The sequence below is a fragment of the Cucurbita maxima genome, unplaced genomic scaffold, assembly GCF_002738345.1.
Source record: "Cucurbita maxima cultivar Rimu unplaced genomic scaffold, Cmax_1.0 Cma_Scf00014, whole genome shotgun sequence".
NCBI lineage: Eukaryota > Viridiplantae > Streptophyta > Magnoliopsida > Cucurbitales > Cucurbitaceae > Cucurbita > Cucurbita maxima.
In genome coordinates, this window is record NW_019272030.1 from 1,696,348 (window position 1) to 1,710,846 (window position 14,499).

The 14,499-nt window shown below is 36.8% G+C and overlaps 1 protein-coding gene across 2 annotated transcripts in view; it reads right to left on the reverse strand.

The window, feature by feature from the left end:
- Nucleotides 1-3: 3 nt before the first annotated feature.
- Nucleotides 4-14,499, reverse strand: part of LOC111489181 — a 17,388-nt gene continuing 2,892 nt past the window's right edge. Inside the window, exons 2-19 of one of the 2 annotated variants that reach the window (XM_023137280.1) lie at nt 10,729-10,814; nt 10,287-10,640; nt 10,106-10,189; nt 9,627-10,010; nt 6,093-6,146; nt 5,128-5,171; nt 4,912-4,994; nt 4,579-4,824; nt 3,699-3,946; nt 3,452-3,604; nt 3,151-3,372; nt 2,869-2,922; nt 2,666-2,731; nt 2,393-2,533; nt 2,265-2,318; nt 1,821-1,880; nt 788-1,195; nt 4-692 (exon numbers count right to left, since the gene is read on the reverse strand). In XM_023137280.1, the coding sequence (XP_022993048.1) occupies nt 525-692; nt 788-1,195; nt 1,821-1,880; nt 2,265-2,318; nt 2,393-2,533; nt 2,666-2,731; nt 2,869-2,922; nt 3,151-3,372; nt 3,452-3,604; nt 3,699-3,946; nt 4,579-4,824; nt 4,912-4,994; nt 5,128-5,171; nt 6,093-6,146; nt 9,627-10,010; nt 10,106-10,189; nt 10,287-10,640; nt 10,729-10,814 (2,909 nt within the window). In that variant the 3' untranslated portion in view covers nt 4-524. Of the gene's footprint in view, nt 693-787; nt 1,196-1,820; nt 1,881-2,264; nt 2,319-2,392; nt 2,534-2,665; nt 2,732-2,868; nt 2,923-3,150; nt 3,373-3,451; nt 3,605-3,698; nt 3,947-4,578; nt 4,825-4,911; nt 4,995-5,110; nt 5,172-6,088; nt 6,147-9,626; nt 10,011-10,105; nt 10,190-10,286; nt 10,641-10,728; nt 10,815-14,499 lie in introns of both variants that reach the window. The other variant, XM_023137279.1, reaches the window with a different exon arrangement.

Here is a 14,499-nt window from a genome sequence, read left to right on the forward strand (position 1 = left end):
AAGTAGAAGAAATTATGGGGTTGGGCGTTGGGATTATTGTAGTAATTAAAAGTGGGCGTGAGTTGGGGTTTGAAGAGGATGGACAGAGGTTGATTGCGTTCAATTATACACCAAACTTTACAATGGTAAACAAATCACAGCACCAACTCTTTCCTTGTTCCCTCCCTGCAACTCCTACAACACTCCATGGCTAATACTCTTCTAAAAACTCCACTCAACCAACCAGGAAGACAATCTCAAATACAAGGAAAACTCAATCTGCCCCCATTTCAACATCATATATGACCTTCCCCACCCAACTGTACAATTACACTCAACGTCCAGTTCCGTTGCCCAAGTCAAACTCGGGCGCCCTGCTGGAGTCCATCCCAGCTTCCCCCCTGTGCTGCTGCTCTGCTCTTCTCTTCTCCATCAGCCATGTTACTTGTTCTCGGACTCAGTTTCCGAGCAAGATATGGGTCCGGGAATATGGATGTTTGGTGTCCGACGTGGAAATCTGAAACACAAGAAATGCCTTCTCCCAACTACCTGTCGCATTTTGGTGGCTCGGCAGAACCTGTTTCCTGGTTGACCTGTTTCTCCTTGGCGAGGACATCAGCAGGAACATACAGGTACTGCTTAGGTAAAAGAGAATTCTTCATTGATGCTTGGTCGGACGTCATTACCAGCTCTTTCTGAAATGTCTCGGCATGCTATGGTTCATAATGCCCAGTCAGGATGATGCACATAATTGAATCTACAATCTAGATGGGTAATAACAAAAAAGAAGAGAAACATAACGCTGTACCTTTCTAGACTTGAACCTCAATCCTCTAACATCTACAAGATTACGTGATGTAGAAGTTGAAGATCTCTGAGGTATTTGCTTCCCAGCAAACTGACCCCTGTCTACAAATTTTGGGGGGAATGGGTTCTGAGATGTAGAACTATCGTCGTCCGTCTTTTGTTCAGTGTCCAAAGACAACGGTACTTTGTTCCAGTGCTTGATGGAAACTGTGCTGTCCACAGTTAAATCATCTGATCTCTGCACAGCTTCACTGCACGATTTTAAATCTTCCACGTGCCCCTTTAATGATGTGGTAGCTGATTCAGAACTAACTTCAGGTAGGAAGAAAGGAGAGCGAACTAGTACGGATCGTGCTACATGGTCTCTTTTAAAAGCAAGAACATCATGTGAACACAGAACCAGGTCCCTCTGCAAACATAAAAAAAAAAACAGGCTTCTGAGTAAGGAACACTTGAGGGAAGAGATTCCAAGTTTAAACTCCCTAAATAATGCCATATAACAGTACTCCTGTCCATAGATCTTAACACCAACAATCTACCCAAGACATAGTACATTACAGCCCAAAGCCCCAAGCACTCAACCAATAGAGCCACACCCTGAAGGCCAAAATAAGTTCACAAATTCATGAACTAATTAAGCTAGTTCTTGAGTGGCTGGGCACTCAGCTTATTTATATCAGTATTCATAATGCCCATGGGTGGCAAACACTTTGAATCAAGAGTTGAGCCCAATCGAACTTTTTTCCTTTTTTTATAAAAGATTTCGATTGAACTTTGAGTTTATTGAAGTTCATGTGGCTTCCTGGTGCGTTCTTTCCAAACTAGTTCAAAATTATTTAATTTCTGAGATTAATTATAATTGGAAAGCTTTTTTGTTTTTGTTGTTATTGTTTTGAGGGACTACTATTCGTGCTTCGTCATGTAATCGGCACTCTTGGTGAAAGTTGATAGTTTGTAGCTTTTCAAATCTCTGTTCCTTGTAATATATACCTATTCAAAAGATGGAAATTAGTTTTCTTGTTAAAATGGCATACCTTGATCTTCTCGCGCTTGATGATTCTCTCGCAGAGTAGGCGTAGCCTCTCAAGTTCAACCTGCAAAACAGAAAATGGAGAATTCAACAATATTCTACAAAAATTATAGCTTAATTTCAGATATAAGCACGTACAGCAAAAGTCAAGCCCGTAAAAACAAGTATAGTTCAAGTATAAAGGCATGCATGAAAGGTCATACACAAGGCACAGCATGCAAATGAAATTGGGTTCACAATTATAACTAAAAAACGAAATCATAAATGGTTACGACAAGGAACCTCTTCAAATATAATTTGAAATTGCTTCTTACACTCGCCAATAGGTATAATGGATGTAAATAATTGTGTGAAAAACAGTTGAGAGTAATCTTAAGCCACAAGAATCATGTCGCAAAGAAAAAGAAAGTAATTTCATAAGAAATTATTAGAATGGACATAGAGTTACCCTAATTTGCTTGACTCTATTCAATTCCTCGATTCCATGTGTTTGGTTCTCAGCCTGTCCATGTTCGTTCAATGTTAGAAGTCACAACTGTATGCTGCAAGAATAGAAATCATTACGAGAAAGAGTACCTTTGCTCTCTGCTCTGCGCTATGCTTTTCACAGTATGATCTGTGCTGCAACTTACCACCCGAAGTCTTTACAGTCATGTAACATCCAGCACTTCTAGCGCATAAGGGATGAAAAGTGGTCTGACAATGACCATAATTACACTGAAGACAATGAAATCAAGGTACTTTAACCATCACAATATTCAAGAAAACAAAGAATAATGGGAAGACAGGAATTCCGACACAGCTATAATTTTTGAACGGACATATTGCAGCACAAATAAGTTAGTCGACCTTCAAACTGACACCATGCTTGCGGTGACAAATATAGCAAGAGTCCACCCCCTTTGAAACTGTCTCCTGACATTCCATTAAGAGAGGTAAATTAACGAATTAAAATCAACCATAAGTACCAATTCCCACAAATGAATTTTAGCTTATGGATAGTCACATATCTAAGCTATAGTAAAATGGTAACACTTGGCAATATTACATACCATTCCTCCCACAGAATTTGCTTGACCTCTTTTATAAGTTGATTCGAAGACCCACTACAAGATGATGCATGAAGTTAACACAAAGTAGTCCATATGTAAAGAGGGATGCATAAAAATAATGTTTCCCATAGATTAGCCTTACCCTTTATAGAGGGACTATAATGACGTTTTTAAAATTTAAAAGCACAGCCGCTATCTTTTCCATCTTTTTTAAATGACAGAGGAAGAGAAAGCAAATAAAATGAGAAGGATAATTCCTATAAACTAATTACTGTATTTTACCTCTGCACATACGGCATGAACCCACTGGCCGTCAGATGATTTCCTGAATGCACCTGTGGTGCCACCACATAGACCACATTCTGCAACAAAATATGATTTCTCCCAAAAATTGACTACTGGAGTTCCAGACCCTCTTGATACTGCCAATTCTTCACATAACTCACAATACCATGGACCTGAGGACTCTTTAACAGTCCGATAGCAATCCAGATGTACTGAAACCTGCAACATATGCCATCTGTCAATCAAATACAACATTTGTTTTCCTTTTCCACAAAAACAAGCAGATAAAGTATGAAACCTTGCAGCTTGCGCAGACTAAAATTGGCTTTAACATTGTCTCTGGCCGCCTGCAGATGTCACAGGATCTAGCATGTTCTTTACAGAAGTCCGACTCTAATGAAGTTTTTGGGAGAGCAACCTTAGTAAGTGTTTCTTTTGCACGAGGCATCAACTGGGAAGAATTGCCAAACATTTCAACATTAGTCGCTTCTCAAAAGATGACATAAAAGTGCAGTAAAGAGCTCCATGTAAAATCATCAAAAAACCTCTCTATGAGCAGATTCTTCGCATACATCCTTTCTGAATGATGACATCCTAGAAGAGGCAGCAGCAGCAGCCGTTGCAGCAGCTAGTACAGCCTGTGCTTCTTTATGCCTTCTCTCTTTCTTACCCTGTTTCTTTGCTTCTCTAAGCTCACCAAAATACTGATTAATAAGAACAGCATCCCATCTAGTACTTCGTGCTTCATTAATCTCCTTTGGAAGACTCTTAACAACGTTACAAATTAAATAGTCTGCAAAAACCATTTGTAGTACCAAAAGTTATCAGAGGAAGCTTTCCTGTGGAGTATTTCATGGGAGAGTTAACAGTATTCAGACACTTTTCTTTTCTTTTTTTTGGCTCCAAATCCAATTTAGTCCCTAAACTTTCAGTTTATTTCATTTCAATCCTGAACTAATAAAATGTCTATTATAAACTATCAAATAAAAAACCATTTTCCTTCCCCTTTTTTTTTACGGTTAGTGGTTTAATTTTTTGACTCACACCTCAAATGTCTAATTTAGTCCATAAACTTTTTTTAAAAAATAACTATTTAATGTTTACCATTATTTTGTTTTCAATTATTTAATAAACAGATGATGGGACTTCAAATACATGTATTAACATGCTAACACGAGCATGTATTAAGGTCACATAGTTTGACTCATGCAGAACTTGGGTAGAGCAGATTGCTGGGAGAATTATGATAAAAACCAAAATACTTGAAATTTCAAGGACTAAATTAAGGCTATTGGAAAGCTAAGCAACCAAAGGAAAGCCTAAAAGTTCAAAGATCAAATACTGGATTTTCATGAGGGAGGGAGAATAAACAACGAGTAAAAAGACCAGCATTTACATTGAAGCTTGAAAAAACAATTAAAATACCAGTGAACCGCTTTCTTGAAACTGCATTTGCAAGTAATCTGAGCTGATAAAATATAATTTCTCCTTCAATTTCATCTTCTGGAGACAACTTTATGATTCCACCTATTTTTTTATTGACTAGCTGCTTTGGATTAAATCCACCAGATTTGTAACTCGTGCCATTGCAGTCAAAATGCAGGCGTTGGTGATCACAGCAAACGCCAGCACTGGAAGATGCTTGCCATGACATCTCTCCTTCAGACAGATCTGTGAAGTAAAATAATCTCAAGATAAATTCAATGCATACCAAGTAGCATGAAAAAACTTTACCACTAGAACCAAGTATGTAGTTACTTAGAAGCTTTGCATCCAACATATGTGCCATTTTCTCTTGGACATATGGATGAAAATAAGAATTAGGGGACTCTCCAGCCTTTCTGCACAATATTCATCTAGAAGGATTAGGAATCCATCAGCAGATAATATATAAATAGAAGTTACTTGTCAAAAGCCTATAAATCGGAACTATAATAGATAAAGAATAACCACATACCCATGAACTGCACTTACTGAAGAATTATGGCCAGAAACAGAACACTCCAAGAAATCACCTTCTACAAGGCAAAATATTTAACCAAAAATGAGTAACCAATATTCTAGGGGGTAAAGAAAATCCAAGGCTCCATTTGAAGATCCGTGTGTGTGTGTGTGTGTGGGTGGGGGGAGGGGGGGACATCTACTTATGCCCCTAGGGAGTAAATTTCATACATCAATGAAATTGTTTCTTATTAAAAGAAAAAAAAATGTACTTAAATGAAGTGACTTAAAAACAAATCAAATGGAACAACATCAAACCAGGGAAGCTAGGATTCACACACTGGCTCATGGCTTCCCTCCAATTGAAGGGTTAGATAAAAAAAAATTGAACCAGATGATTAAGTCCCAGAAGACATTTAAGAATCCAAAAACAGAGTGCCCTTTTGAAAAGACACAGGCTTGGGGAGGAAACTGTAGCTAGATGATACTCCCAGCTGTTTTCCCTTTCCCTTTCCCATGACAAAAAGCTACGGTTACTGATTTATGGGTGGCTGAATCTGAAAGCTGGGACCTTAAGTAGAGGAGGAATCCGAAAGATCCAAAAATTAAGGAATTTGCAGCGATCACCTCTCTCTAGCGAATCTCTCTCAAAGCTACTGGAGGCTGGAACCTAATCGATTGTTCTTGGTCAGACCACTCCCCTAATGAAATAGCCCGAAAGTTATATGATTTGATAGGTAAAGATCTGGGGAAGAAAGGGATAGGGATCAACTAAGTTATTGAAAATAGTTTCCTTGTGGAAGCATTTCAAAAACCTAGAAGAGAGCATTGGTGTCATTAGATGGGTAACAGAAATAAGTTACTTACAAACTTATCATTGTCTATCAAAGATTAAAAATTGTCTTGAATCAACCAAATAAATATGGGAGGGGAGAAAAACACGATTGAGCTGGAAACATATAGAGAAGAATTGATCATAAACTTCATAACATACCTACATCATTTGGCAAATTCCTTGGAGTATCTTGAGAACTATCATGCTCATTTAAATGCTGCATGGATGAACAAAATCATTTACCAAGGGTACGGGAAAAGTAAAAAACTAAAAGATAAATTAATTAATTAAAATTAAAATTAAAAAATTCATGAACTATGGTAACTTGGGGAATTTTTGGGAAGAAAGGTTCAACTTCATGAAAATGCCATCGTCAGCTAATTGTTCAAAATATAAGGAGCAGCAAGAAGAGAAACATCAATCCACGGAAAGCAAAAGACATGCCACAACCTGAAAACGCAACGTTTCCTATTAAGAGTGGTAAAGGAATATTCCTATACAACTTTTTTTTTTTTTTAAATGTGAAATCAACCTTTCATTGATGAAAAGACGGCATTTGAAAAACCAAGCTTGCAAAAGGGAGAACCACTAAAGGAAAGGGCTCTAACTGTGCAAAATAAGATCTAAAGAATAATTATAAAAAGACTTCACCATTCGCCAAAAGCTCAAAGAGAAACATAGAATCTAGCAAGAGACCAAACATCACTCAAATCCTTCTCCACTCCTCTAAAGACTCCATTCCTTTCTCCCAAAAGATCTCACAACAAAGCATACACCCCAAACATGCCACAAAAAATTTCCTTTCTCCCTAAATGGTGGATGGAGAAGGAACACCTTGATTATCTCACTCAGATCTTTGTGAGGGGCTAATGGAAAGCCAAGCATCTCAAAAAAGTAACTCCAAAAAGATCGTGCAATATTGCAACTCGAAAGAATATGATCCATGTCTTCCTCCGCACTCAGACAAAGAATACAATAAAATGACCAACCAACAAAGGCAACTTTCATGAAAGCCAAACAAGAGAATAACTCTTCTATGAATAATCTGCCAAACAAAGAACTTAACTTTCTTTGGAATTTTATCCTTCTATGGAGCAGAAAGAACCATACATATAGGGAGAGAAGAGGAGTTCAACAAACAATGAAAAAAAGAGCTACAAGAGAAACCCCCACAAAGGTTAGGACTTGAAAAACAAACATCCCTTCTCCTAAATCTAAACTCAAACTCTCCGATCAAAAATAAGAAAATTGTGAGCCATTGTTTCCCTAACAGACAACGAATGACAAAGTGGAAAAAAGGGAGAGCTCCAAAAAAGAACCAAAACAACCAAAACCTCAGCCACAAAATGAACGTAGTGCAGAGATGTTTATCCTCAGCCACAAAATGAACGTAGTGCAGAGGTTCCTATATAATACAACAATGCGCTTATTCATATTTTTGGGTAAAATTGGAAATGGGAACAAAAAAAAAACTTGATTTTTTTGTTTCCAAAAGTTGCACATGCTTCTTAAAAATGAGAAGCAATGAACGAAAATAATGGCCAGACACTTTTGATCAATTCTCATTTGAGGAATCTATTAAAACACTCTTATGACTTATGTGCAATTTGAAGTTGGCCTAATTTTGCACCTTCCTCGGATAAAAAAGCTACCTAACATCCATTCACATATCTACACAAAGAAAGTGAAGAAAAAGAGAAATGTACGATGAATGGAGTGTCAAAGTCACACTGGATTTCTAGGCTTGCAGAGAAAGGCACTGAAATGGGCTATTGACAATGTAATCCGTAAGGGCAGAGCTAATAAAGCTTGAGGTGCTCTAAAGCGCAATAGCCTTTCAAGGCTTAAATGCAGGATTTTTTTTTTTTTTTTGTGGAGCACCATATATGGAAAAATACATAACTATAATTATAGATATATATATACATAAAAAATAACCATCCATAAAAAAAAAGATTTATAATAAAGAAACAGATAACATATGAACTTAGAGTTCAAACTATCCATACTGTGTAGAAAGTTTGGGCGCAAAGAAGGATGGTGGAGAGAAGTAGCAGAGAAAGCAAGGTCTGAAGTAAGAATATGGAGGGAAAAAATCCTGAACTCAAGATGCAAGCCCAATGCCTTGGGGCTTCAAAGGGAGGCATGCACACCTGCTGTATGGCTCACCTAGATGTGCACCTAGTGCCTAGGTACCCACCTCGGGAAGCTTTTTAAAACACCGAGGGTGTTTTACTAATTCTTGACAGCAATTATGAAGACGACATGATGCAACTCTAGCTAACCACCTGTATCCACTTAAAGTTGGCCAAATTTTGCTTTAGCATCCGTAATGTTCCATCATTTATCATTAACTTTCCACTAGGAGGAGTTCTCGTCCCCTATCCTTCTACTTGATTACTGAACTTAAGGCCACCTTAGGGATTTGTTCCAACTCAAAATGCAAGAATCTGATCGAAGTATAAACCTGATGGGTGTTGTGATGTTATGACCATGGAGGCAGCGAAGTGAGAGTGAGCTGTAGACATCTAGACTTAGTTTCTCCACCCCAACCTCAAGGACCACATGGCTTCTGGGGTGAATTGATTAGTGTGAGGGGCAACATATTGACACATGACAACAGACCAAATTACAACCAATGAGAATGATGGCAAGTGCTAACCAATGGATAGAGAAACCAAGAAACATTAGTTGTGGGAGGAACACGGGCAGATTCATTTTTTTTTATAAGAAACAATTTCATTCATGGATGAAATTACAAAGATGTCTAGATTGACAAAAGTGTAAAGTAGCTAAAATGATGAAAAAGTGGGGGAAATTTACACCATAGCTAGAAAGAAATCAATAAAATGAGAAACACGTTATCACTTTCGACCTTCCCAACTCTTATCAATCCAGAACTAGTCTGAACAAACAGAACATGAAAGATAGACAGATGCAACATTTTGTAGTGTGTCATTGAGCACAACAAAATGAAAATTTTAAACTAGTCAAGCAAAATTATGGCTATACATTTTAGTACCCAGAGAATCCCCAATCTCTTGACAATCGAAAGGTTAAAATATGCATGTAATACTTGGTGAATACTACCCGCAGCCCCTATACCATGTTCTCTTCAATATGAAGCCACTCCAAACCAACATTTAAAAATCTGAAAAATACCAACACATGCAAAATTGCATAGAGATTCTCCCCTCCTCAACACACTTCTTTTATCAACCTATCTACTTGATTGCATGAGCCAGTTATTATTGGCTATAAAAATAAAAATAAAAAATAAGAACAGCATTCTGAGAACTATGATTATGAAAAGAAAAAAAATTTAAAAGTAATCATGCATAACTTTTTTCATAAACCAGCACATCGAAGTGTTACCTTAGAGCCTGAAAATGCAGCAAATAAACAACGAACTAACATAGAGACAGATAAGAAAAAGAGTGCCAGTCTATTTTGCGTAGACATAATATAATCCGTCTATTGCAACCACCTCCATAAACAAACAACATTCATTCCTTTGTCCAACAACTGAATACTTCATAAGTTCATCAGCCAAGAAATCAAAGCAACCAGGTACAGACAATTGGGAACAAACCATAACTGTACAAATCATCATATGGATTCCATATGATAAATAAAAAGATTAACAGCCCAAAAAAGAGCGGACGGCAAGAAAATAAAGTAATGATGACATGCTCACCTTCTCACAAGCGTCTTGGATGCATTCCTTATTTGAATCACCTTGTTCTTCACAAGCTTGCTGGTCCAAGGTATCACTTTGCATAACTAGACAATGGCCACCTAAAGTTTCTTCAGATGAAGATTTGATTTCGTCACTCTTCAAATGGCTAATATTGCTTTTAGTTTTTCTTCTAAGTGTAACCATCTTATTAGCAATAAGGTCTGAATTATCAGAATCAGGTACTGACAATGAGTCTGAACGATCAGCAGATCCATCAACAGCTTTAGCTAGAACGGCCGACTTGAGTTTGACTCTCAAATTTTTCTGCAAGGTGCCAATATAAGCATGACTTCTTAGCCATCGGACAATTTTGGATTTCAAGTCGGGGACAAGGTTGCCAGCCTGAAAAATGAAGGACAACATAAGCAGATGACTTTTTTTATATGGGAAAAAGTTAAAACAATAATGACAAACAAATTAATAATGGCAGGCATTACAGCAAGTTTTGCACATAATAAATCAGGTGGTATGCCAATTTCTAATGCTACATCTTTAGCGTTCACTTTTCCTTGATCAATCAACTGCACGAAGGTAGACATACAATTGAAGTAAGACAGTTCTAGAGAGATAAGAAGTAAAAAAATTAAAAGAAAAAACAAAATCGACTTGCAAAATTACCTTTTTCATAATTGATGCAAGTTTAAGGGAGTCAAGTGGGTTAACATCCTCAACCCCCTGGACAGTAGACTTGTGTGTATCAACACAATCAGCATTCAAACTGGGATCAGTGGATCCTATATTTTCTGATTCCCCACCATTCAATTTTCCAGAATTCGTATCAGAAGCCTCCTTACAGAGTAAAAGGTTATCAATGTTCCTTCTCCCTACTAATTTTTGTGGCCTGTTAATTGACAATGTTACTGGAAGGTGGTTGACAACATATGAGCTACTGTTAACAGCTTCAGAAGGACATTGGCCGCTACTCCTGTCCCAACTGTCAGAGTGCTTTGAACAGAAAGCACGAAGCTCAACCTGATAGAAACAAACTTTTAGATCCTTAGATCTTTGAAAATTGTTATCATACAGACTGAATTCTAGAATGGGAATAATTCACACTTACATTATCACACCCATATTTTGCCCAGACCTCCATTCTATTTCTAGCCTCCCTTGCACAAATTGGATGAAAGGAGGTTCTGCAGGTTCCTGAGAGCAACAACCCAGCAAGATAACCATTATGACAGGTAGGAGACAGTTCAAAGGGGTGGAGGGAATGAGACAAGAGAAAAATTAAAACATGAAGAGTGAAAAGCAAATCAAAATACTAAAAATCATCCCCAAACAAATGAAGAAATTAGATCATATTAATCAATACAACAAACCAAAGAAGAACCATATCAAGCCAACAATATTCTGCGAATTAAAGCATTCAAGACAGAGAAAGCTCCTGCTCTCATCACCATGTAAGGACAGAGAACAGGATGATAAACTGTATGAACAAATGCATGCTGAGGATTAGCATACATATCAAAGTATAAATTATGTTGTCGTGAATAGATGTGTACTTCTCAAGAGCCAATCATTGAGTGCAGATCTAAATATCCAATCTAATAGCGCAAAATATGGATTACTGACCAAGTAGAAGAAAAGACAATCTTATACCAGAGAGGGATCTGAAGGGGGATATAGGACATTTCTGGAGGAATTACCACTCACCAGTAAAAAGAGATGGGCTCGTTAAAGGCTTACAGTTTCACTATATGTTAAATCATTTCATTGGAAATGAATAAGCAATTTTTTTTATGATAAATCATTTGACAGGATCGTATTAGTGTTTGGAACTTATTTTCTCCTGCATAAAAAAATTATCCAAGAAAAACTACAAAAAGGGAGAAGGAAGACGAACTATCCTCCAAACCTGGAGAAAAGTCCAAATGGAATTACCCGAAGGGTAGTTGTAATTACAAGAGTAAGTCTGAGAAGAGCAAAAAGAACTATCAGACTCCCAAATTTTCTCTGAATGCAAAATGCAGAATCCTTAGTCTTGTCTTCAGAATTTCCTCTTGACTATTTTTCTAATAAAACAGGCCAACGATAGCCTTCACCAAATTGCACCTAATTAGTTTGCCTTAACAATGGTAAGGAAGCCACAGCACAGCCATACGGCATTTATTTAATGGTTGTTCAGAATAAGTAAATTTTTAGAGGCTGTTTAAATACATGTGTAACGAAACTGGGGGAATGAGCAACCTTATCTATGTCAGGTCGAACATGGCACATTAACCCATGAAAAATAGTTAATACAAAATGCAATTTAATTGTTTTAATTAATTTATTTGTTTTTAATTAGAAATTACTAACTACAAATTCATTATGAAGCAACTTATTAAACAAAATGTTTTTAACAAATCAAATTTAACTGTGTGCAATTAATTAATTTATGAAATATATAAATAGATTAAGGTTTCAACTAATATTCAAATTGTTATTCCAACATACCAGGCATAGTTATTTCATTTCTAGTATGTCAAAGTCAAAAGCCCAACTAAACTTTGGAATATCTAATGCAATTTGGATAGGCTTTTTAAGTGACTTATTTTGTTGTTATGAAGACTTCTCATCCTCATAAATCAACTCTTCCTCACTTTGGATTCTATAAGTAAAATGAAGATTTATTGTGCATAATACCTGTCGGATTATAGTTTCAGATCAAAAAAATCTTTGACAGTATTTGTTCTCAAATTCAAGGGTATCGGTGGATGCAAAAGAGAACCGCCTATTAAATTTTATGCTAATGATGAATTCCACCTCTGAATGCCAACATGGCCTGTTTTCAAATGAAACGACTGTGAATGTACCAAAGACCTCAGAAAGAGCAACTTTCAAAGATTGCATTTCCCCTAGTTCGTGCGTAATGTGCAGAAGGGATGCAGACAACCATGAGATCATTCCTACACAGTGATTTTGTGAGAGCCAGGTGGGACAAATTATACTCTGTTTGGTATCCATTGGTGTTTCTGTAATGAAATTGAGGAGTCTTATCATTCAGCTTAAGTGCAGAAATCCCTTTAAAGGTCATGGTAGAGTTTTGTGGACAAATATGGTGATGGCTTCCTTGGGGGCTGTAGGTCTTCAAAGTCTAACATCAGGAGTTTTGAGACTATTTATCTCTTTGCTTCCATCCAGTGTTTTCTATCTAGTTTTATTGTAATTTTTTACGTACGACCTTGTACAGATTATGACCAATTGGGCACCCTTTTTGTAACCCTTTGGTATTGTGGGGATATCTCATCTCCCTTTTTGTATGCTCTTCTATATCGTGCATCAGTTTTTTATAAATTAGATGCAGAGAGAACCATACATAAGAGAAATAAGAATGGATTCTCCAAAGCCTTCAAATGTTAGTAGATTTCTTCAAATTCAATTTGAACACTACAACTATGACATAGGATATCATTGTCACACAGAACAATACAAGTTGACTGAAATTTTTGCCAAGAAAGAAACCTTCCAGTCCAAAGATTTACTGATGTTCTCATTCAAGAAAGCTCAACTCAAAAATAGGTTGCACATTTGCCCCATGGCCGCTGCCAATCATATCTCTGCCACCTTTGCTTGTCTAGTGGAAAAGTTTACAATCAGATCATCTCCATAGTATAACATTGGTTGCTGTAGTATTAAGCATAGCAGTGACTAACAATTATCACTTTTTTCGTCAAATCTATACACCTTGCTATGGTACCTTCAGCTATCTGGAAATATAACACTTAAAAAAATTCAACAAAATCTTGATTGTTTAATAGAACCCAAGATCTTAGAAAATACTCTAAAAAACTGTATCTAAACGGTCCAAACTATATTTTTTTACAACAAATGTTGGGATGAGAGATTTGGATATTTAACCTCAAGAAAAAGTGTAGATGTATTAAACATTGAAGTAGTTGACGTTGACTTTAGAAACTACTCTAATAATGGACAAGATGTGTTACGAGTGAACTTCTTAGGAACATGTTTAGTTGGAATCATTCCCATTTGAATAAGTTGTCTGGCAAGCTTTGCCTAAAAAGCAGGATGGACAGAATATTCCTAACATTAGAAAATGATCCATCAGTAGATTAAGAAAGAGTCCAGCGAGATGGCAACTGCCCAAATTAAAATGTTCATTATCTTTATGCCCTTGCAGCAAAGTCACCATCACTATAACTGCAAGAGTGTCCGACCGAAACATCTCCCCACTCAAAACCTATCATTCAGACAATGCCTTAGCATAAACAAAAAGGCCGCACGATGGACTTCCATCATTTTTTTATATAAGAAATTCCCAACCAGAATATGAACACTAGAATATCACGAAACTATACATCAATTCATCTTTCATTCTTATGATCAACGGTTTCATCTGTCAGAATTTCAAACAGCCTCCATAAACTCATCAGGAATACAAATGTCCCCGAGAAAATTCAGGTGATTACTTGGTTACAATCAATGTTACAAAGAAACCTTCAGTGATACAGGTGCCTGCTTGGTCCCTTCGCAATATAAAACTACATATCTTCAACCTCAACTAAAACCATAAATGATTTCCAACGCCTGCCATGTTATTTATGCTGTTCACAAAATTCAAGTGAAGACATTGAGTACTTATATAATACACTCCTTTTCCTCTTTGGTTTCTATTTCAGAAAACAAAATCCTCTGCCTCCATTCACTGAAGACTATGCAAACTTCCAATTGCTCAAAGTGTGTTTTCTAAGAGATTTCAGGACTTATTCCTTCTACTAGCTTAAGCGCACCCAAGATTTAATATGATATTTGTCTCATGAGAATACTTGAGGTGCACACAAGCCAGCCAAGAACTCACAATTTTTTTTTTTTTTTTTTTTTTTTTGGA